Source organism: Topomyia yanbarensis, chromosome 3 (genome assembly GCF_030247195.1).
Source record: "Topomyia yanbarensis strain Yona2022 chromosome 3, ASM3024719v1, whole genome shotgun sequence".
Taxonomy (NCBI): domain Eukaryota; kingdom Metazoa; phylum Arthropoda; class Insecta; order Diptera; family Culicidae; genus Topomyia; species Topomyia yanbarensis.
The window spans coordinates 321,159,415-321,185,119 of NC_080672.1; the positions used below are offsets into that span (position 1 = coordinate 321,159,415).

The 25,705-nt window shown below is 36.7% G+C and overlaps 1 protein-coding gene across 5 annotated transcripts in view; it reads right to left on the reverse strand.

The window, feature by feature from the left end:
- The window catches only part of LOC131694112 (transient receptor potential cation channel trpm), a 355,889-nt gene that overhangs the window by 262,763 nt on the left and 67,421 nt on the right, over positions 1-25,705 (reverse strand). For 2 of the 5 annotated variants that reach the window (XM_058982533.1, XM_058982529.1), the window contains exon 3: positions 10,476-10,544. The exons of 2 other annotated variants lie outside the window; for them this stretch is intronic. In XM_058982533.1, coding sequence (XP_058838516.1) covers positions 10,476-10,544 — 69 coding nt within the window. The remainder of the gene's footprint in view (positions 1-10,475; positions 10,545-25,705) is intronic. One more of the 5 variants, XM_058982530.1, reaches the window with a different exon arrangement.

Sequence of the window (25,705 nt, forward strand, 5' to 3'; positions counted from 1 at the left end):
CGTTCACTACATTCATTTTGAGCCGCTGCTATGAAATTTATTTGCAACAGTTCCAACGCAATGGATGATGCAAGTAAAACACACGAGCCATTCACATACATTCGCAACAGCTAGCGAACGAAACCCAACTACGGCAGCAAGCCGAATAACCGAACTTTCACGAACATGTAACAGGCACGATCAGTAGCACGAACGTTTTTGCTTTTCTCTCGTCCGTTTACATGCACAGCAACCGAAGTCAAACTAGCAGCGGTGCTGTCGTATTGGTTTTTTCCCGAACTTTCGCTTAAAAATGTCATTTGAAATGACTTCTTCCAGCCTTGATCCAGGGTACATCATGGCGAAGATCCCGAAATTCCCTTAATCGTACTCCGTGTGGCCATGTGCCGGATGAAAGAGCGTGTTTTTTTCAAACTGGTATCTAGCTCCACTTTGAATGAAACGTAGTCTAATGTACTAACGTCTTGCCTACTCGAAACGAGTTTTTTCACCTTTGCAGAACCATTTACGTTTAAGCATTCTTTTACAAGAATCGAAATTTCCTGCTCGCTGACGTTGTTTTTGATATTTGATAAAAATAACATAATACTATCGTTCGCATCTCCTTCAGTATACATTGTTTCCGAGCAGTTTGCTGTTATTGGAGAAGAATGTTGAGGTTTCGCATTGACAATGGCACTTTCGCTACGTTGCAAAGCAGAATTCGGTTTTGTGCAATCTATAAGTTTAGTCATGGTAGAATTCAATGACTCGATACTTTGCCTTAAACATCCAATCTCATCATCACGCTGTTTCACTCGCATCACATAGGCGGCTTTAACCGAGCTGATCGAATTATGAAATTTTGCGTCTTCCAGAAAACTACGGCAATCGTCACACATCCATAGCACATTCGAGCCGCTACAAGCAGATAATTCATCTTCCGATAGGCCGGTGCAGTGTTTGTGAAAATAATGAAATCCATCGCAGAAGCCATCGCACACGGCTGGGTCAGATTTACCCAATGCCATTCTACACTTTCCGCATGGTTTATCTTCTAGCTGGTTCATGATCACGAAGTAGTATTTTTAACACAGTATGACGAAACAATGGAGAAATTGTTTCCAGCGGCGAGTTGAAATCAAATTATTTACGTTGCACACAATTTTGTGAAGCAGCTAATTGATGCAGTCAAAAAGTTGATAGTACAACTACGATTTGGTAGAGTTTATTGAAGGAAGTAAACGGTTTTACAGCGAGAACAAAGTAATTTGGTCGGAACACACAGATTTGCAGCGCGGCGATACGAATCAACACAAACAACTGTGTGATAACGCTATTGGCACACTTACTACCAACTCTCCCCTTCCCGTGATACATCCCAGCCAACATTTTGATTCACTTTAATAAGTTGCAATTTGATTAACTGTACTCTTCAACGATATGAATTGATTGTATAAAATGCACAGATCTCTTCTATGTGAACAAAAGTGGAGGCCACATACGTACAACAAATCGGTATAGTAGAACTATGTGATTTACGACGAATTTTGATCTCATCAGAATCATTATACAATCATCTAGCTTATCATTTTGAGTTTATATATGATCAACTTTACAATCACACATGAAGATTTATGCAGCTTAAGGTCCCCAATGTGGTAAAAAGAAGTATTTTTTTTTAAATAATATTATGAAAATAAAAAATCAGGATGAAATGTCCATAATTCTGTTATAAGACACAGTTACGCCCACACTGGTAGATATGTTTTTGATGGGTGAGGTTGGAGTTACTAGAACGTCAATTATTAAAATTACCTGCTATGATTTTCTTCCAGTTTCCAACCTGAGATCTTCGTATTCCCAGCATAGCCGCTATGTACTCAACTATTTATACACTGTCAAGCAACGATTATATTTGATCATTTTTATCGCTTTGTGATTACGATCTAAAAATACCATAATCCAACCTAAATATGGCACTCTAATGATACCTTCTATACCTGTCAAATCACAACCTACATTCTGTACTCAAGCCATTTTTATTGCTCAAATATTGAACTAATCTGGCAGAGAATTTGCGAAGTGCTATAAGGAGGTGAATATTTTTTGAACGATTTTGCGAACGAAATTGCAAATTAATTTCTATACAATGTTTCAAAATTGTCTTTATTATTCCGCAAGTACGATTTTGTTTTAAGTTGTAGTGGACTAATGAATAACTTCAAGTCAACATTGTATTTCGATCACAGATTTGCATTTTATGTGAACTTTTTACAACAAAACATAATTTTTGCTTGCACTATTTGTAATTTTGATTTAGTCTGTCATTATTTGTAATTTATTGTAAACTTTCATATACGATTGCTGGTTTTCTGGGATGTGGAGATGCAGAGGATTCCTCGGTCTCTAGTAACAACATGTATCGGACTAACATTCCTTCCTTTCCCAGAAGATCTGCATTCGGACGTGGCCGGCTTCGGTATTGATCAGCATGCAGGGATCAGAATAGATTGTACAATGTGGCTCACCATGTTATTCCCAAGCATGTTGTTCCAATCAACATTTTGCAACCTAATTTAGTTCTGGTCAATAACGGAGTAGCAACTACGGGCGATCTCTTATGCTTATGCTTAACAATACTTACGGACAAACACTTTTACCTTCGTTCTGTAGGCGACACTCAGTCCTATCAGCATAATTTATAACATAATCACAATTTTTGCGCATAGTGAAGTTGAACGGCTTGAAAAACAGGGTAAATAAAATCAAAATTATATTTACCCTGTTTTTCAAGCCGTTATACTCACTTATAACTCTTTTCAAAATATTCACAGCTATTTGCTCTATTCGGGAAAGTTGCATGTTTTGCCTTTCTCATATAAAAAGGTTATGCAGTCACTCTAAACATCATCAACCTAATCCCGGCCAAAAAAATTTCGACCTATTAAGGCTTAGGTAGAAGTATGCAATAAGGCTTAGGTAGAAGTATGCAATGAGCACCGGATCTTCCTCATTGATCCGCCGCTGGTTTCAAGCGATGTTTCAGTGTCGACACATAGTATCTCAAGATCTTGCCTGTCGATCCATTGTATGTATGTGCAAATCGTACTGAATATGTAATATACATTTCCATCATTGTATTAAACATAACCAACCATGGAATCGTAGTTTGGACAAATGAGAAAGGCACCACCACTGGGTGGATTGAAAGCGGTTTTGAAATGATGAACATTACCTCCTAACATTGTTGCGCGAAAAATCTGAAACAAAACAGTTATATGAAAACGTCAAATAACCATTACTGTGGGTGACAGAGACAATATGTCTTCCGCAAAATTATGAAAATACTCTGCTCTACAACTTTGTTGAAGGCGGCCTAGCGCTATCACTTTCGGTTTAAAAGTAAAATTTTCTAAAGCCTACTAAGATCAATTTAAAAAATATATTTTGACTTCAATGAATAAAGTAGCTCGAAATATGGCTTTTCATTGCAAAAAGCGGCTGAATGCTACTGATTAAATGTATTGACTATAATCTAAAAAGTCCGGAAGGAGACTGATTGAGGCTAGCGGAAAATAATATTCATTATGTACAAAAGTCTAAGGAATAAATTGAATGGCTAACGTCCAAAAGGGGCTAACCCACATTTTGCATTTTTACAGGAAATGGAAAAAACTTCCGCATTTCCAAATTAACATTGTTTTTATTGTAAGAATGCATTAAATTTTTAGTAGTTCATTGACCCATGTTGTCTAGAAAAACATAAGATCATTACATGTACAACTTTTCAATTCACGAGCATTTTCGTAATTCGGGGAGCTAACCCCGGGGGTACCTAGAGTCCAAAAGGGGCTAACCCACAATTCACACACCCTTTCTTATCTTTCGTTTTAGAGTTATGGTGTCTTTGACAAAGTTGTTCTGTGACATCTAGCGCTTCATTTGATTATTTTATATCAGTTCGGAATTCAGTCGCTATGGCGGCGCTGTTATCAACTTTTTAATGGAACGAGATAGAAAGATGGTGTCTACAGAAAAGTTGTATATCAGGTAATTATAAGTATATCTTCTGAAGACATCAACTTTGTAGTTCCTACAGGTTTTGAAATATCGCGCATTTTTGAAAACATAACCTGTATGTACAAGTTTTAACTAAAACCTTCTCTATCTCAAAACGTACCGGACCTACAAAGGTTACATCTTCAGAAAATATGTTTAAAATCATAGCACCTACAACTTTCTCAAAGACGCCGCATTTCTATCTAGCTTCATTAAAAAGTTGATAACAGCGCCGCCCTAGCGACTGAATTTCGAGCTAGTGTGATTCAACCAAATAAAGCGCTAAGTGCCATACAGCAACTCTTCCGAAGACACCATAACTCTATAACGAAAGATAATAATTGATTCAACGTTTTTAACTTTTCGACCACAATGTACCGTTTTTCTCTTAATCCCCTATTAGCAACTGTGAACTTTCATTGTAGAGATATGACACCTTCACTGGAGCTTTCAAAAAATATGCCCAATAATATATATTAGTTAGAAAATAGCCATACATAGCAAGTGTATGAGCGGCCCTTACCTTCAGGAACGACTGTGTGAGCCGAAACGTCAACATACAATGCAATCCAACTAAAACAGTATTATATCGAGTTCACCGATATGTGATCTATAACACAAAATTTACTGATTGCGAATTGATTTAGTACTTTTTCTTAAAACCTTGGAAAACGAACGAGAAAACTTGAAATTCCATAAGACTCAATGTGGGGTTAACCCCTTTTGGACGCCAGCTAGTACTGGAGTTACCTCCATGGCCAATTTTGACTGCTAATAGCAAAAAATCTAAAAATTATTTTCAAAATTCTTAAACGGCAGTACACGTAGATTACTTAGAACTATAAAAAAATGCAAAAATGTCGATTTCGGAAAAAAATGTGGGTTAGCCCCTTTCGGACGCCAGCCATTCAATTATCGATAATTAGAATGAACTCACGAAACAAACTTCCTCATTTAACCTCAAATCCAAGTCTGCTTCAAAGATCAAAATTATTTTATTGTTAATTGGGGTTTTAAACTCGATCAGTCATTCGCCCTATCAGAGATCAAAAGTCATTTTAAGAGGCAGCTTATGTAATGGAAAGAATGAGGGTAAAACGTATTCACACGATTCGTGTGATCAAAGTGATTTTCTGTAATCGATTCTCTGGATTTTTTATTATCTTTGAAATATTACTTCAGCCGCATTAAAACTACGTTCACACTACGAGTTAAAACGTGTTTTAACGCTATCTTGATGATATTTTTCTTGTTGCTAATTATTATAACGTGTTTTAACTCTGTAGTGTGAACATAGTATAAGCCACATTCCAAAAAGTACACCCAGGTTTAGCTTCAAACATGAGTTGGGGTAAAACGGGTTAACACGATTCGCGTGTTTATTCGTAACATCTTCAATCGATTTCCTGAACTTTTTACATAAGAATTATACTTTTGATCAGTCGGATTCAGACTTTGTCTGCAATGTAAAGCCAGGATAAAGAATAAAATTGAATATTGAGTTTCATGAGAGCATTCTAGCCATCTTCATTCGATTCTTCGGACTATTTTACATATGAATTACTTCTTTTGATCTCCCGCATTCAGCCTCTTTCAGAAGGGTGGTGCTAGGTTTACCTTCACACTTGAGTTATTGGAAGAATTGGGGTAAAACGGACAAACATTTTTCATGCGGTCATTCTAACTATGCTCAACCGATTCCCTAGGTTTTTAAACAAAAAACATACGTCTAATTAGGATCTATCTGCCCCTGTCTGAAATGATGACTAAGATATAGCTTCGCACTTGTATTTTGTTGATTTGTTTATTTTGGGACGAATAAGTGTAAGACGGGTACACGCGTTTCGTGCGGTTATTTTAACTATCTTCATTCGATTTCCCGGAATCGCTTATATAAGAATTCAGCCTTCTGCCGAGAAGTACAGCCAGGTTTGACTTCACACTTGAGTAATAGGAAGGATTGGGGTAAAACGAGCACACAACTGTCTTCAATCAATTCCCTAGACTACAGTCGTGATTCGCTGGTTGGGCCACAACCTCTGTCCAACTAACGAATTTGATTCGCTAGTTGGACCGCTGACAAATGTCAAAAACTCTCCAAAGAAGACGTTAATAGTGAAAAGATTGTTAGATAGATTGTCAAAGTAAATTTGACAACAGATTTTGGCGTTCAGATGCTTTTTAGTTGGACAATGGTCCAACTAGCGGAGGTCCAACTCAAAAGCGGAAAATATCAAAGAATTTGTTACGATCTTCCAAGCACAATTGCTGTATGCTAGTCAGTGCACTAACTGGACAGTGCAAACCCAATTATCACATGGCTACTATTCAGCGTGCTGAGCATTGTTAGGGTGATCTTTGTGGATTCGAATGCTAAACTTAATATCACTTGCAATCTAACTGCCATGCATTCACAAAAAAACGGGTGTACCTCATTTGGCATAAATACGTGTCCAACCAGCGAATCACGGCTGTATTTCACATAAAAAATTACTTTTGAGCAGCCACTTTCAACTCTTTTCCTGAATTGTTGAGTAAGGCACAACTTCATCCTTATATTATAGGAAGAATAGGGGTAAAATGGCTACACACGCTTCGTGCGGTCATTTTAGGTATGTTCAATCGATATCCCGGATTATTTCACATAAGGAAAACTGCCTTTTGATAATCTGCTTTCAGCCACACTCGAAATATTGAGTCTATACAACTTCATGGATTTATTATGTGAAGAACATTTCACACTTTTCATGCGATAATTCTAGCTATCTTCAATCGATTTCGCGGACTTGTTTGTATCAGAATTATTGATTTTGATAAGCCGTATCCAACCTCTTTCTGAAATGTAGAGCCATATTTAACTATATACTTGAATTATGGGATGAATTTGGGCGAAGCGATTGCACACGTTTCGTGCGGTCATTCTAAATATATTCAAGCGAGGACCTTGTTTTTTATACAAGAATTATCACTTTTGATCAGCCTTTACTGAAACTGAAATGTAGAGCCAGGATTAACTTCAAACTTAGGTTGTGCGAAGAATTGAGGTTGACTTTGGTTTCGCGAGGTATATTATAACTTTCTTTAAACGATTCTCTGGACTTCTTAACATAAGAAATGCTAACTTTGGTTAACCGCATTTAACTTTCTTCCGAGTTACATATTCAGGCTTGAATATAAACTTAAACATAAGCGGAATTCAGGCAAAACAAGCATGCTACTATACCGTGCGGTCATTGTAAATGCAAGGAATCAATCTTTCAACTCGTTTTACACAACATATCACTTTTTATACACACTTAAAAATATTTACATCTCGCAAGATGCACATAGAAGAAGCGCACAATTCACATGAATTTACATTCAAGAACATATAAAAATGCGCTTTGTTCACAATTCAACCGAGTTCTACATCAAAAGAGACACATTAATTTATTTCACATGTCAAAAACATGTATAATTCCATTACTAGTCAGCATAATACGTGGCAATGTTGTTTACATCAAATTTAATTTTCATTTATTCCCAGTATGAGAGGCAATTGGCCAACCATTGGCGTAGCTTGCGAACTTGCAATCAAACAAAATCTGTTCGGTCGGATGTGTGTCGGAAAATATCAAAGAATTTGTCACGATCTTCCAACCACAATTGCTGTATGCTAGTCAGTGCACTAACTGGACAGTGCAAACCCAATTATCACATGGCTACTATTCAGCGTGCTGAGCATTGTTAGTGTGATCTTTGTGGATTCGATTGCTAAACTTAATATCGCTTGCAATTTAACTGCCATGCAGTCACAAAAAACGGGTGTACTACATTAGGCATAAATACGTTAGGCATAAGGACGTTTGGCATACGTACGTTAGGCATAATGGACGTTAGGCATAATCGACGTCAGATATAATGGGCGATTAACATAATGGACGTTAGGCATAAATTATCTAGTCGAAGGATCACTGGTGGGTACGTGAATATTTGAACTTTTTTGGTGTTGAAGAAATACTCTAAATATTTTAATAATTGGATATTTTATTCTGCTGTATATGCTTGAAGAAATCTTTGCTCAAATAAAGGAAGCAGATCGAATTTTTGGTATACGGAAAGTAAAGTAGAATTGCAAAGATTACATTGATAAGGCCCGAATACAATGACAGCGGCATAGCGGCATGTGAAAATTTCCAGTGCATGGGAATACATTTGGCATCCCATAATGAGTGCGTTGCGGCAAAAGCGGTATTGTACTAAAAGTTGAAACTACCTCAGATTGCATTAATTTCAACCGACATACAACTGATTAACAGCATATGACTAAAATAGGCTCAACACGCTTGTTTAAAAACAATCTCATTTGCATTAAGGCATGAATAGTGCATAACAACTTAAATTTGTTTTTAAATTCATATGCATTGTGCAATTTTCCAAGAAGAAAATATGAAGACTTTTTTCAATAGGTTCAATCTACAAAAGAGAGCTTCTCTTTGTTTACTTTCTCTTCCGCGAATTACTCGGTCACCTTTCTGATTTCCCTTCAACTATTTGCGTAATAAGCTAGTAAAAACCTTGGTCTTTTGAAACATATCGATAAATGTTTAAAAAGTTTTATGGTTTTGCAGTAATAAGCGAAAGAGAAAGCGAAAAAAGAGAGCTCTCATTTGCAAATTGGACCTATTGGAAAAAAAGTCTTCGTATATGCCTTTAAGAACAGCTCATGAAAGAAAGAATGATGCATTTTATTATTCATTCAATGAATATATTCATATTGCTGTTTTTAATATTATCTAACATGGGAGATAATATAAAAGCAGCCATATTCATATATTCATTGAGCTGTATAATCTGGGATACAGTTCAATGATTATATTTATGAGGTCATCAAAGGTAGAACTACAGAAACTGTCTGATACGAGAGACTTTTTTCGTGTACTGTGAAAAGTCACCGAAATAAAAAAGGTATCGTCACAAACGTAACAAGCTTAGCCTAATGCGGATGCCGTCCATAATACTGCAAGTTTCCATAGCTCCAAAGCTTAATTTTTGGTAATTATTCTAACTCATTTTTCAATACTTTATTCCAGTTATATTGGTAATACATCCAATAGACTTGAAATGACATAAATGAGGAAAGCATCCAGCTAATCTACGTAAAAAAATAGAAACAAATCTACACTATTAAGGGATAAATATCTCGCATTGTATTTGCCATATCATGGTCTCTCGGTAGTCATACGATGGTATGGTATTGCAAAGTGTAGTTTTTTTTCTAACCCGAAAAACAGGGGTAAGGTTGAAATATCTACAATAAATAAAGGCTTGCGATTAATTTTATGTTTTTGTGAATTATGCCTATTATCCATTATTCCTATTGTCCATTATGCCTAACGTCCATTATTCCATTCGTCCATTATGCCTAACATACTTATGCCTAACGTATTTATGCCGTCGCGCACCAACAAAAAACAATAACGTGTTCTACTCGTGCAATCACTGTGGTTCGTTTAATTTGGATTTACAGTTCACATATCTATTGATTTTACCTTTTCTCTGGTGCATTCCTGTGCTATTTATAGCATTATTCGTTATTCTGTCGCACTATGTGAAAAATATCCACTAACTATTTCACTTTTTGCTAGATTGCCCCCTACTTTGACGTTGCTAATTTAAAAGCTCTGTTTTGTGAACTTCCGAAAGAAAACAATATTACTAGATTGTTTGCAGTGCATTATGTCCCGTTGTTATGGTGCAATTTAAGCCTGCACGGATGCGTTTTCCTACTGAAGATAAACTGAATGATTTAATGTTTTTAAATAATTTGCGATTATTTCTCTACAGTTAAGTTATAATAATATCTGCACAGGAATGCGTTTATCACCATATTAAATACATGAGTACACTTGACCTTGCCCCTGAAAAAAGACAACATTTTTGGCTCTAACTCAGTTTCTGCACAGAATTTTCCACCAGTAACAAAGTTTCTGAAGTTTAAGGTAAATAGAAAGACCATCATCTCCACAACGCTTCGGAAATAAATTTATTCAAAACCTTCTTTGATAAGCTACTGGCATCGTAGACGAAGCTTTCAGTTATGGCCCTTACCACAATGTTTGGTTCTAAACCACATGATATTTTTGTCCTGAAATGGTAACAGCAAATATGAAATACAGACACAAAGTCATCAATATTACATATATTTATGGTTCATGCAAAAAAGAAAAACAAACACATGATGGATACCATTTTAAGCAGAGGAAGTGGTCGCGAATCGAAAAAGAAAACCAAAAGTGACTATGAAGATTTACACGTTTGGCACGTCGCGTCGGTGAAGGCAAAAGGAAGCGAAGGATAACAAAGAAATGGTAATGTTGGATTGTCGGTGAGAGAGGGTTAGGGGGGAAGAAAAACAAAGAACACATGTACAGCACAGTTAGACGAACACTTACCCTCGGTACCGTGATATTTATGAGTCCCCAACAGATTTTCTTCAGACCCCATCGTAGTCTGCCTTGCTTCTGGTTGTGAATGCCCGGCAGTGACAGTTGCACGACGCGTTGGCAGATGTATTCAGCGCGCCGGGGTTTGAAGTGGGGTGAATTGGGGTTTGATCACGTTGAAGTTTATTCGATTTATTGAGGCAGTAGGCGGTTGAGTTACATTTAATTTGATGGCATTTAAGGTGTAATCAGTTTATTTATTATTTGTTGGTTTATTTTGTTTGTTTTTATGTCGTTGTTCCACATGGTCACGGTATAGGTGTCGGTACACAGACAGAAGAGAAGATTTGCGGGTGAGGAAAGAAGATAGATTATACAGGAAGAAAAAAATAACAGTGCCAATATGAAAATCTTACAAAATAGCTTTAGATAGTGATTGTAGATGTCAATACCGACGAAAAAAGGGACACGGTCGGAGAAACAGTTAAAATATACTCCACAAGAATTTACATCGATCGGATACAAAAATTTACATAGAGAATAGCTATCGCTTCAGTCGATTTTTTTTTTTGCAATGCATTCAGATATCGTTGTCAAGCAAATGTCATTTCTCATTTTAACGAGCTTTCAGTATGCGGTTTTTGAACAATGAACGGTATTTTCACATATATTAACGGACAAATGATTAAATAGACGAGCTGATTCTTAATTTTATTGTTTCTGAATACAATTATAAATCATTAAAATTATAAATATTCAGTTCCACAATGAAAAACTTTCCGCATGATAATTTTAAAGCAAATTCAATCAATAACAAAAGCCATTATATTCAATGTCCCAAAATTTTATTTTCACAATATCCCTCCAATGACAACATCACACACACACCTCTTTCCAAGAGCTGCGACGATGATATTCAACAGGCAGAAATCCCCAACAAAACGGAGTTGTTACGAACCTTGCAAGAATAAACAAGATGTTTTCCCGTCCTCAGTCCATTCTATCCACGTGTAGACACTCCGTCGCCCTCGGGCAGCATTGACCGTTTGCTGTTTTTTTTTCGTTCATCCAGAACTGGTGGGTGTCTCTATTTTATACGGCTCCTGTAAACTTGTTCGTATCAGTAAGCTAAAAAAAAACGTGTTTGCGAGACAGAGAAGGTACTACGAAAAAAGGGAATGTGAAATTTCGGGAAGGACATACTTTTCCTGGACGACGGGCAGAGTAGGCTACCGTGCGGAAAAATAAACAACTTGAGCAACAAAGCAGCACTTGTTACAAAGAGCTCGAGTTTCTTATTCAACAATACACTTTGTTTCAATGTTTAGAATTCATGAATCATTAAAATAAATGTTCGATGGCAATGAGGAGACAAAAACTGTCATGTAAATCGCAGGATCCAATTAAAAATCTGTGATTCATAACTTACATTCATGTTAGTAAAATCGGAAATATTTAGAATCAGTATTTTCTTTCGAATGAAGTCGTATGTTTGTAAATAAAAGAAAAAAACGATTATAGGAACCGTCACGAATCAAATAAAAAACTTGTTCTAGAATATTCTATTCTATTCTATTCTAACCCTTACACAGCCAGTATTGAAAAGCATCCTGGAAAATACCGCAGTTTTTTAGTGTTTTTCTTGTCACCCTTAATATTTGAAGCATATTATGTGTAATATGTCGCAAATATTGAAACGGCCAGGCCTACTGTGCAGAGTTGGGTTAAAAGGTGTTTCAAAACTATACGGCAATTAATTTATTCATTTAATGAAGAATTTAACTAACGAATCGTTTTGAATCTTGAATTAGGAAGAACCGAGGACAACCGTACCGACCGTTTCAGTTTATAGAGGATTGGGATAAATCGTTGAAAGTGACTTGACTAAGAAGGTTAATGTCACTCCTTTGGTCCTTTGGGATGGGGCAGAAGTATTTACTTCTTGCCATGGCTAATAAGCCTAGGTTAAAGCACCTTTACTCGCTCTAGAAAAAACTTGTTCTAAAATAGAACTAAAACCAAATTACAGTAAGCATCTGAAACAGCAATACCAAGAACTTTTAGCATGAGAACATCGGAAAATAAACCCACATTTTTGGCAAACTATATCCCGGCGTTTGACAAAGCTGTATCAACAACTGTGCAATATGAGGCCTTACTATGCTCCGTTCACCTTTAATACAGAACCCCTAGCTATTACGGTATTACCTTCCCGCAGTACTTCCGGGTAAACAGTAACCTTAGTCAGGTTTGAATAACCAATATAGGTAGGATCTGAGGAATGAAAATTGAACGGCGTATGTTCTTCATTTTAGAAGCGGCGTGAAACAGCGTCTGTTCCGGTACAGGCGGTTGCGATGTTGCAAATTAAAAGGTCTTCGAACAAAATTAAAAATGTTGCTAGGTCTTGCCCTATGATATGTTTGCGAAAGTTGTTGTACTTTGCAAGGCCCTTTCTTTCGTTTGAACAGAAGTTGTAGGTGGTTCTAATTTTAGCACGATTTAAAATTGAACTTTTAAATGTTTCGAGATAGAACCTGACTATCTTCAGATAGATTGTAGAACAACACATTTTAGATAAATTTGCTGAAGACACATAAGCTCAATCTTTCACACTTTACATTGCATGAGTAGTCCAAATATAAGATTTTAGGTGTTCCTTAAAAAACAATTTTATGTATACTACATTTGTAGTTTTTATTTAACACTAAAGTAACCTTTGGACAACTTAAAGATTTTTTAGGTCACATAGTTTGATCATATACCACACCAACTATTAAACTCTTTTCGTTTCAAAGTTATGAGAACTGTCAAATAAGGAAATATAATTACTTTAATTATCGTTTTCATCGATATAGATATTTAGGCCGAAGGTCATTCAGCAGAAGAATATTAACTCTTACGTCCCCATTATTAAAAATATCAACTTACAAATTAATGGTAGTCAGCCGCGTTCTAACCAAACTTGATGCGGTTTTTAGCAACGATCACAAAATTTGTCTAGTTTTAGGAATTAGTCTTTTCGGAAATGACCGTAGCTCCGGATATATTATTGGGAGTACTGGGGTAATCGCCTTTCGGAAAAATGAAGAGCATTCATACTGGTTTTCAAACCCGTCTTGCGACACATAAAACTTTATGATTTTGTGAAATTGGAAACCGTTTTGAGGGTTCTTGGTCGGAATGGCTACAGCTGCGGGTACTCCGGGAACCTGGTTTCTCCGAAAAAGAGGACACTGTTCAACCGGTTATAAAATCCGACTTGTGGCATGCCAAACTTCATGATTTTACAAAACAAGTGCACTAGAGGACAATTTGAAGGTTTTTTGGTCGATTTGGCACACTCCAGGATATCCTGAGAAGCTGGTCCCTCCGGCAAAAAGGTCACTTTTCGACCGGTTATAAAACCCACCTTGTAGCATGTCAAACTTCATGATTTTGCAAAACAACTATAGTGGAGGGCATTTTGAGGGTTTTTTAGTCAAATTGGACACACCCCAGGGTATTCCGGGAACCTGATTCCTCTGCAAAAAAAACATTTTTAGCCCGGTTATAGAACGCGTTTTGCTGTAAGACAAACTTCACGATATTGCAAAACAAGTACAAAAGGAGGACGAACCGCCGAAAATGGTTTCCAATGCATTTGTTTTACAAAATCTTAAAGCTTTATGTGTCGCAAGTCGGGTTTTGAAAACCGGTATGAATGTTCTTCGTTTTTCAGAAAGGGGGGTAACCCCAGCGCCCCCAACAATACATCCAGAACTATGGTCATTTCCGGAAAGACGGTCTTGGTTCCAAAAACTAGACAAATTTTGTGATCGTTTCTAAAAAACCGCATCAAGGTTGGTTGGAACGCGGCTGAGTATCGTTATTTTGAAATTAAATACTTTTAATAAAATGGGGGTTGGGGACGTACGAGTTAAGCCGAATGATCATGGCCTAATAGACATTGGGCAGAATGGACATTAGGTCGAATGAAGATTAGGCTGAATGGATATTAGGCCGAATACACATTATGCCGAATGGACATTACGCCGAAGGCCAAGAATCCGAATGGTTAACAGTGAGGGGAAAAAGAAGTCGAAGTTTATCCTGTGACCTTTCGCGAAGTCTCGGTTATTATTTGTTTTTTTTTGTTACTAAATTATTTGCTAATATCCTTCTTTTTATCACGAGCTGTTCTTTTGAATTAACTATAATGTGTAACATACTAACCAGTTCTATTAGATAATTACCAGTTTTATTATTTGAGAATGTAACGAAGTTTTAAAAGCGACAACTTATTGAACATATTTTCATGACGTGATGAAATTCAATTAACAAGGCACTAGAAGGTGTGAAGTATTTTCAATATTAAGAGCTATAGTACTCAAGGAAAAACAAGGATTTGAAGGAAGAAAGTTTTAAAAAGCGTGGAATAGGGACTAACACAAGCACGCTTAGAGTTTTTCGACAACTTAACCCTTTGTCTTCTACCGCAGGAGCCAGGATCTTTTGAAATTTTTTTTATCGAATGCAATTCACCTGAGTCGGCATTTCCGGGCAAGAGTAAAGCAACTTATCTGTCGGAATCGTTAAAAGGGTAAGTCACGGGATGCTAAGCATTTTGCGACGTCGAAACTCTAGAATAAGCTTGTTTTCGTCCCTCGCATATTGCATGCTAGAGTGTATTTATTTGATCGACTACACTCAGGTTTTTTACGCGTTTTTTGCGCTGTTTTTTTTACCGCGGAATTGGAAAATCTGCGTAAAAAAACCGCGTTAATTCGAAAATACGGGTAAAAAACGCGTTTATTCGAAAAACCGTCAGCAAAAGACTTTTTGGAAGTTTTTTATAGGAGGATTTCGCAAAAAAAAAGTCCTTTTGAATGCGACTTAGAATGTTTTCGGAAAGATGGTAGGGACGGGTCTGGTAGACTGCTTACGGCCCGCACGTCAACAATATGGGTATTTTCAAAATGGTCTTGACGAGTATGTGCCAGAAATTGATTTTTGGCGCCATTTTGAAATCCATGATGGCGACTTCCGGCTTAAAGAAATTCACTACAACTCAATCAATATGGGTATTTTTGATTAGTCTTGATAAGTAGAAGACAAAGGTCGATATTTGACGTCATTTTGAAATTCTAGATGGCGACTTCCGGTTTACCGAAATTTCCGCATGAAAAATCTGAGCGATCATCCAAAACATCCTCCAATATAAGATCTAATCGTAAACCAACGAATTGCAAAATATTTTTGTGTTCCTCTAGAAGAGTGCGATGAGATTAGAAGTGAGAGGAGAAAGACAAGAAGTTGGTGTGAGTTGGGGGTTTGAATTGATTCAAATAAAACACATTGCTAAATTCAAGGACCAACTGGTCAATTAAAACTATTTGTACTACAAATTCAACTTCCAAAAATACCCCAATTGATTGGGTTATAGCGAATTTCGCTAAACCGGAAGTCGCTATCTTGGATTTCAAAATGGCGTCAAACATAAATTTCTGGCACCTACTCGTCAAGACCATTCCGAAAATACCCATATTGTTGAGGTGCGCGTCTTCCAGACCCGGCCTCTTCCATCTTTCTTTTCCGAAAATCTTCTAAGGCTTTTGCATTCAAAAGCACTAAGAATATTTTTGCGAAATCCGTGCCAAAAAAGAATGGTCGAATGACCATTCGGTCGAATGACCATTCGGTCGAATGACCATTCGGTCGAATGACCATTCGGTGGAATGACCATTCGGTCGAATGTCCATTCGGTCGAATGTCCATTCGGTCGAATGACCATTCGGTCGAATGACCATTCGGTCGAATGACCATTCGGTCGAATGACCATTCGGTCGAATGACCATTCGGTCGAATGACCATTCGGTCGAATGTCCATTCGGTCGAATGTCCATTCGGTCGAATGACCATTCGGTCGAATGACCATTCGGTCGAATGACCATTCGGTCGAATGACCATTCGGTCGAATGACCATTCGGTCGAATGACCATTCGGTCGAATGACCATTCGGTCGAATGACCATTCGGTCGAATGACCATTCGGTCGAATGACCATTCGGTCGAATGACCATTCGGTCGAATGACCATTCGGTCGAATGACCATTCGGTCGAATGACCATTCGGTCGAATGACCATTCGGTCGAATGACCATTCGGTCGAATGACCATTCGGTCGAATGACCATTCGGTCGAATGACCATTCGGTCGAATGACCATTCGGTCGAATGACCATTCGGTCGAATGACCATTCGGTCGAATGACCATTCGGTCGAATGACCATTCGGTCGAATGACCATTCGGTCGAATGACCATTCGGTCGAATGACCATTCGGTCGAATGACCATTCGGTCGAATGACCATTCGGTCGAATGACCATTCGGTCGAATGACCATTCGGTCGAATGACCATTCGGTCGAATGACCATTCCGTCGAATGACCATTCCGTCGAATGACCATTCCGTCGAATGACCATTCGGTCGAATGACCATTCGGTCGAATGACCATTCGGTCGAATGACCATTCGACCAAATTATCATTCGATTTCGGCTCAATGTCCATTCGGCCTAATGACGTTTCGGGCAAATGTCCATACGGGCTAATGTCTATTCGGCCTAATATCCATTCGGCCTAATATATTGATTTTAATAAATTTAAACCCGCCCCATCCACTATTTAAAATAATAAAAAAAAACCTGTAAAATGCAAAAAAATTATTGTGAGAAGGAAAGCATATCTATCATATTGTCCACCGTGAAAGTTATTTAATGATATTGTTAGGCATTAATTCATGGAAAAACAAATTTTTAATTTTTTTTCTCTTTTCGACTTAAGTGACTCGACGACCCTTAACGACTTAAGTGAGTCAATCTTTTTCCTTTTTTATATTGTAACGACATATAATTAGCAAGGGACTGGAAGGTGCGGTATTTTTCAAATATTAAGAGCCATAGTACTCAAGGAAGAGCAAGGATTTGAAGTAAGAAAGTTTTAGAAAAGCGTGGAGTAGGGTCAATGAACAAGCTTAGAGTTTCCCGGCTACTTAACTTTTTGTCTTCTGCAACGCATTTGGCATTAAATGCGAATCACCTGAGTCTGCGGCATGTCCGGACAAGCGTAAAGTCAATTTAATGACTTTCTTGAGTACTATAGCTCTTAATATTTGAAAAATACTTCACCTTCCAGCCCCTTTCTAATAATATGTCGTTACAATGTAAAACAAATTTTTAATATAACTTTTGCAATTTTCATTGGTTTTCTAACATATCCTTCAGATGATTTTCAGAGTTTTTGAAGATGAATATTTTCTTTAATGTGGCTTTATATGTGGATGAAAAGGAATTATCTTTCGTTTGCCCCAATCATATTAGAATTAAAAAAAATCATTTCTTGCGAAAATATGCTCATAACTTTTTAAATATAATTATTGGATATGTGGTGCCATGAACCGAATTATTCACCCTAAAACAATGACAAACTTGCCTGAAGACTACTATAATATCACAAAAGTTATACGAAGAAAACAGTTTTACAATGAACACTAAGAAACACCCTACACCTTGTTTTTAAATTTCGTGTAAAATCTAAAGTATGGCAGGTAGAGCTTATATGTCCTCAAAGCAGTTCTAAAATTAGTCGTTCTGACAGTTCACTGAAAATACTATGGCTCAATCTGAAATGAAAAGCTGACTTTTTTACCTTGTTAAAATTAGAGCCACCCTAACTGTTGTTTTAACAAAAAGAAGTGGCTCAAAAATTACAAAAAATTTCCCAAAGACATAATAAGACTCAGTTGTTCAGTTGCAGTAAAAACGTAAAATTCCTGCTAAATTTGCATCCTGGACCACCGTGCAGTTCTATCGAACTTGTTATGAGTATAATTCCATTTTTAAGATAGATCTGTTTTTACTTATTATTTATATCAATAGTAGCATTATAATTGCGTAACACTACTTTCTTAAAATTTTGCATCAATGAGCCTCCATTCCAGCAAAAAAAATAAAATGCTTTTCAACCTTTGTGGTAGAAAGTGACAGAACAAGACCTTAAAATTTGAAAAGTAGATATGATTTCCCATAGATTTTATAATATGTGATGTGATATACCCAAACTATTTCGACTGATTCTTCAGAACACATTTATGGAAAAATAATTGGTAATCAGACCCAAAATGATATTTATGAAATTCTTACAATTCCCTTCAATATGAAACCAGTTTTGCTCAAACCGGATCAAACTTTCAAGAATACCATGCATTTGAAGTGAACTTAGATACTGTGGTTTCGGAAACAACAATCATTAGAATTACCTGACACAACAACGTTTAAATTGCTGTTCAAATTCTGCCCCTGGATAGGCGCCATACCGAATCTTTCCAAACAACCCCGAAAAAATGACAATCAAAATGCAGGATGGAACAATCGGTAAAAGTATCGGTCGAGCTTAACGGCTACCGATTGGGCATGGAAGCTTATTACTTTGAACGTAAGGTTTATTCTAATTTTCGCGAGAAAAGGTTCCATTCGCACTGACATTTATCTTTTTTTCGTTTCGCTTGTCTCATTCTAGGTTATCTTGTGGTGTATATTTCCCATGAATAAAAAAAAACTCTTAGAATGAACTCAGGATAACAGCCCGTCACGATGACTAAGATTTGCAATCGCCACTGGATTGTTTTTCTATAACCATTGAAGATACAGAAAAATAATTTGGATTACATTCAGACCAATATAATGTAATAAATTAAAGAGTTTTTTTGAGGTTAACTACTACTCAGAACATAACTTCTGCCATTCGTCAATCAGTACATAAAACGAAGTATGCATTAATAGATGAAATTTTATCCTAGCACACCACATTTCACGACCACCACTAAACCACTCTGTACTGGCAAAGAAAGTGAAGGAGTTCAATTTTACGGGGTATTAAACAAAGGTAATATCATGAAAAAGAGTGATAAGCACCGCATCAATCCTAACACAAAACCGTACACTACGAGCACTGAAAGATAACACCACAGGATAGCATAATAAAGTGATGCGAAAAGCTTGGCGTGACGGAAATTAACGATATTACTTTCTTAGAAGATGCACCACCTGTTTACTGTGCTACTAAATGCACACAGAGAACAAAGTGTTTATTTCAGGTGGGCAGAATGGTATTGAATTGTGTGTGTGTTTTTTTTTAAATTTACTATGTTTTCATCAATTTTTAAAGAACTTCTAGTGTATAGTAATTGCCAAGATCAGAGCTTTAATCATGAACATACGTATGTGTAATGTGTAATAATGTGAAGAAATGCACTTTTTCGAAGACGGTTCACTTCGTTTAACGTTATATTGGATGAACAATTAGTTTTTTAAAGGACAGGGATGTAACACACGCGCAATAAAATGCATTCTCAAAATCATCTTCGATAAGTAGGAATGCATTTAATTTAGTTGTTTTTTTTCAAGTGATCTGCGTTTAGTGTAGGGGAGAGGGAGTAACAGTGGATCAGCTGGAACAGTGAAACATACGAAATAACATGAGCATGCATAAGTAGAGTCGTCTTATTCCATCATATTTCATGCTAATCCATGATATACAGGTGCTGTTGTACTTTGGAAGATTTCTCATACTTCTAGCTTCCTTTAAAATTATTTGTTTGTTTCAAAAAAGTAAAATAGCAAAGCGTTATTGAGACATTCACCGAAACATACACGCCGCACCAACTGCTTACTAAACGCCGCCATAAGGTTACTAGCATTTTTTTGTGTAACTAGTACTTGTATTTGCTATTTGCAGTAGTAACAAGCCTTCCATTTTGGTTTAAACTCAAGGAGAATTTTTAAAACAGAATTTGATTGATAAGTATAGCTCATTAAACCAATTTTATCAGTTCTGTAAATCTAATAAGAATTTTTGAATTTTACTGAACCTGGTGAATTTGGCACCACTTGCATCTGGTATACTCAAGCTGCACAAACCGTTGCATAACGCAGGGCTAATATTTGGAACCACTTGTTTACTCATTCAACCCTTCGTTATGCAAATTTACAACAGATTGGCAAAGCGCGGTGTTTAATGAAGCGCGACCGTTTCTTTCGGTCAGGAAAGGCCGCGTGGAATTTTGGGCAAATGCGCTAATACATTATTCTGTTTTATGGAGTTACGGTTTATGCGTTACATTTTCAATATATTGCAATGTATAGCAAATTTACAGATCAATATTTGTTGCAAATGTAATTTTTCACTATCAAGTAATGTTTGTTTGCATTTCCATTATTTTCAAAAAAAAATACACGTCGGGGAACAAGGACGCATGGGTAACAGTGGATATATGGTAAAATATATCGCTATGGCTAGCTTTTGTTTGTGCGCATCTGCATACATATTAACACAGCTATATCAACGTTCGACTGGTTGCCAAATATACAAATGTTATTTCAATCATAATACGCAGAGGTTGTAAAATAGTTGCTCTGTTGACATCAATTACTACATTTTAAAGTTTTTTTTTTGACGTAGGACTACGTCTTTGTTTTCGATATGGGGGTGCACTCTGCAAATTCTACAAAAAAGGTATGTAACGAAAAGGTCCAATTTTGAACGCATATAATTCAGCCATCTCACGATAAATTTTCAAATTTTTTGCGCAAATCGCCCCGAAATACTTCTAAGAATAGATTCCAATAGATAAACCCAAAGATTTTTGATATCATAGCATTAAAAAATTAAATAATATACAACCTTGTCAAAATATCGCGCATTAACATACAGAAGATAGCGCTTCCCAAGCCCTGTACGACAGATTGGTGTACCTAGCGCGCTACGCTTCTATGAATGACGTCATCATCGACTATTTAAAGAACGGACTTGGCCAGACACGCTCAGTTCCCTGTTGAACGGCTGGCGAAGCAGATCACTGCGCTGTGTTTTTTACAGCCAGTGTAGCTGAGTTAGAAGTCCGTTACACTGGCTGTGGAGGGACGCTACCCTGTGTCGTCCAACAGGCGACCGCTCCAACTGCTTCCTAAATTCCGCTGTAATGTTGCCAGTAAATTTTTGGTTTAACTAGCACATGTATTTGCGCTTGAAATTAAGTAATGTAGTGGTAGTAATAAGCTTCCCATTTTAATTTAAACGCAAGGACAGTTTTTAAAACAGGATTTGTTTAATTAGTTTAGCTCATCTAAGCAATGTTATCAATTCTGTAATTTAAAAGGAACTTGGTGAATTTGGCCCCACTTGCAACTGGTATAATCAACCTGCACAAAATATTGCATAACGCAGGGCTTCTTCGCTATGCAAAATCACGATATCATGACAGATGGGCTAAGCGCGGCCGTTCCTTTCAATCGGGAAAGGCCGCGTGGAATTTTGGTGAAATGCGCTAATAGTATCGTGGTGGTACTAGTTGTCTCTTTCGCGCTACCCATCATCATCATCAGCGTTGACTCATTTTGCATTGTGCGCTTGGGTTCAATGTTTGTGGCGAATGTGTTGGTAGGTAGGGGAACTGGCGGTAAAATGAACACGTTAAGCAAAGTCATTATTTTCTAACTAATAAGTGAATGAGATATTACAATCACCTTATATGTTTCTTGTTAGACATGTTTTGTACATATCTGGTAAAAATACTTCGTCATAAACACATTTTTTCAAACATGAACAAAAATAAGACATGTTTATAGCGAGTGGGTAAAATGAACATGTGGCGGTGGTGAAATGAACAGCTTCTGGTGACCGGCAAAATGTCCTGTATGTATGCAATGCGCAGCGTTGGAAAGCATTTTCCGATCAATGCAAATATCCCAACAAATCATGAGCTTTGCATACACACAGGGTATTTTGCAGGCAAAAAAATTGTCACGGAAGAATTGAATTTTCATGACGTAATATTAACCATTTTTCAATCCTGTGGCATCGAAACACATCTACAAATTTGGGGTTATCCATGGGTTTGTGAACTTTTATGATCTGTTTGAGAGCAACTAGAAAGCTTGGTCTATACATGAGATGTGATTATATTGTCTAAAATTTGATTTTTCTTCACCAGTCCGGGTGTTTTTTTCCCACACACTAAGTACTAAGAAAATAAATATTTTATATTAAGTAGTATAGTCCTACGTCTACAGTTCGTGCAACCCCATAGGGCTGCCCCTTGTAGTTTTTCAAATAACTTTAAATTCGTGTACTTTTTTACAGTCGACTCAAAATAAAAATTTCAATATATTAGCAAACTGGAAAAAAAATAAATTGTTCAATTCAAAAACCTAAAGAAATTCTGGCAACTCTGTCTTAGATTTTTTTTTGTTGTTGTTTACCATCATCAAACGTGATTCGGTTCGTCTTTCCGCAGTCCACACCGTAAGAAGCAGTAAAATATCTTTAGTTTGTACCACCTTTCTAATAAGTTATTATTTCAGGTTTGCATAGCCAATTCTAAAATAAACGAAGGGGCGGATTTTTAACATTATCCGATTAAGGAATCTGCGGTGCTAAGAATCTTGCAACCGAAAAGCTCAGAAACCGTAAGATCAAACAAAGTATAAAATTTCACCCAATATTTATAGAGCATCTATCTGTTTCAGATGCCACTGAACCCGGATCGAAAATCAAACATCGGAAATTGCACTGAGGATTTTATGCGGAACGCCGTTCTCAGAGTCCTGCAAAAACACTTGTCCTTTGTTACTCTACACAGATATGTGAAAAAACAGGGGCAAAAAAACGAGGAAGAAATGGTGATGATGCGCCCGAATTATGCAGTGAACAAAATATTCCGAATTGACCTTGACGATAGTTTGGCGGAGTGCATTATCAGATCCGCAAACATGAGGTATGGATTGACAAAGATTGAGGTTAGGAAGTTAGCCTAGGAAATGGGTTTAGCAAATAATTTAAAGTACCCTTCAAAATGGAACCACTGCCAGGTAGCGGGTAGAGAATGGCTTTACTTTTTTATTTTTATTAACGTGGCTTTACGGTTTCAAGCACCGACATCCTAATTTGTCTCTTCGAAGCCCCGAAGGTTGCAGTGTAGCTAGAGCTTCCTCATTCAATCGTACAAATGTTAATGCGTTTTTTTGATTTGTTGAACGACGTTATGAAAAGACATCCTCAGTTCGCTGATGGACCCATAGTGTACCCTCGATGAGATTGGAACCATGGCGGTTCAAAAAATCACCGAAAATAATTGCGCCAGCAAGGTAACCAGCGGAGTAAGAGAAACGATATGTAGGGGAATTATGGGTAAAACCGACACCTTAAGCTAAACACTTTTTCTATGTTGTCACAAAACCAATAAAATTATAATTTTAATGCACAATTCTTCTTCAGAAAATTCTTAACAAGATTTAATTTTTTCAGCGCTTCGAAAAATTAATTTCATTAAAAATTATTGGTTGTAAAACTTGGAAAACAAAGTGACTTTTTGTAGGCACTGCGGGTAAAACCGACACCCTATAGGGGTAAGATCGACACCCCCTTTATTTTCTCTCCACTTTATTAAAATCTTTATCTTTATTAAAAATTAGATATATGCATGATTAATAAAGTGTGAGTATGTATAATGCACATATGTGCTTTTAATTGCTTCATCATGTAGTGAGTGGAAGAAAATTCGAAAGCGTAGTTCTATAAATAAGAGTATTTTATGCTATAGGATTATTTATTGATATGAGTATTTCCAAATAATCCTTGCGCACATCATTGCAACCTCCAGTGCCATTTTATTTCGTAAGAGAAGATTTGGAAGCGTTCTACGTTCTGTTAATTGGATTCATTCACTTATAAGTGACACACACACTTCTTAGTAAAACTATCTTTTTCAGATTTGATTTTTCGGACTCTGATCATCAACGATCTATTTGGGGTATACATAATATCATTGTCTCATTGTGATAAAGTTCGTCTATGACAAACGAAGAGAACACTAGAAATTCGGTTTGATGAGCTTTTTGCAGAAATAGCAAAAGCTTCGATAGAATCAGATAAACAAAAATTCCAATTTTTGATTTTTAAAGAGACTTACAAGAAATAAACACAATAAAAGTATTTCTGTGTATTTCAGCTATTACTATAGTGCGCTAATAGTGTAATTGAAGTGTCACAAAGATCCCCAGCCTTTTGTAATGAATCGCAAGTAAACACAACCATCTTAACAGTGTGTCGGTTTTACCCCAACAGCGCACATTTTTTTATAAATGTAATTAAAATATTGAATTTCTCAAACTCGTCTTCAATGTACCTAGTTGATCATAAGAAAGGCCGATAATAATAAGTACTGAAAAATGGGGTGATTTGTAAAGCTTTTGTGCGGTTAAAACCTTAAAATCTACCAACGAAATTTTACATCCAGACGAGTATGAACGCTGCTGTCGTATGTTTTGTTTATTTTTATGACATTCGGCGCACTAACGTAAATCCAATTTTTCTTCAAATGCTCTACATAAACGTACTAATAATAATGTATCATTATGAAATGAATAAAAATTTGATTTCTAGGGAAAGTTGTGGGGTGTCGGTTCTACCCACAGTGTCGGTTTTTCCCACAATTCCCCTACGATTTTCGGTGCCACAGGAAACGATCTGCCACCTGCAATGATTTGCAATGACCCAAAAATGAATGTCTTGTCATTCTTTTGTAAATATTTATTTCATTTTTCTCCCAGCTTGAATAAAAGTATCTCAAAATTTTACCATAATCGGATGAAAACTGAATTTTTCACATGTCGTTAAAGCAGGTGAGGTCGAGGATTTCTGTTCAATTCAATTTATTAGAATTGTTCGTACCTTCAAACTTCAAATGGTAATATCTCAAGAACTACAAGGCCGATTGGAATAGTTTTAAGTTTTTTGGATCTAAACTATAGATGTGAGCTTTTTGTGCAAAAATGTTTCTCGTTTGTTCAGCATCAAAGAAAAGCAATTAAGAAATTCTATGTCATAAAAATAATTTATCTTTATATGTCTTCCAAGTTTTTAGATGGCCTCCCATGGGTCATCAATCTTTATCAATCTGACTCAAAATGTAGTGTAGTTTCAAGATATAAAAGCCTCATCTTTCTCATTTTGCGCCGAAGTTGTTAAGTCAATGTTTTTGGAAATACCCATTAGGGTGGGGCAAAATGATCGTTTTTTCAGCACAGCACTTTTTTGGTTCCTTTTGGGGTCCCAAACAACTGTGCAAAATCGACCCCAACGATTGGTGTTGACCCGGCGTAGCGCATTGCGTTTGAAATTTGTATGGAGATTAGTATGGGAAAAC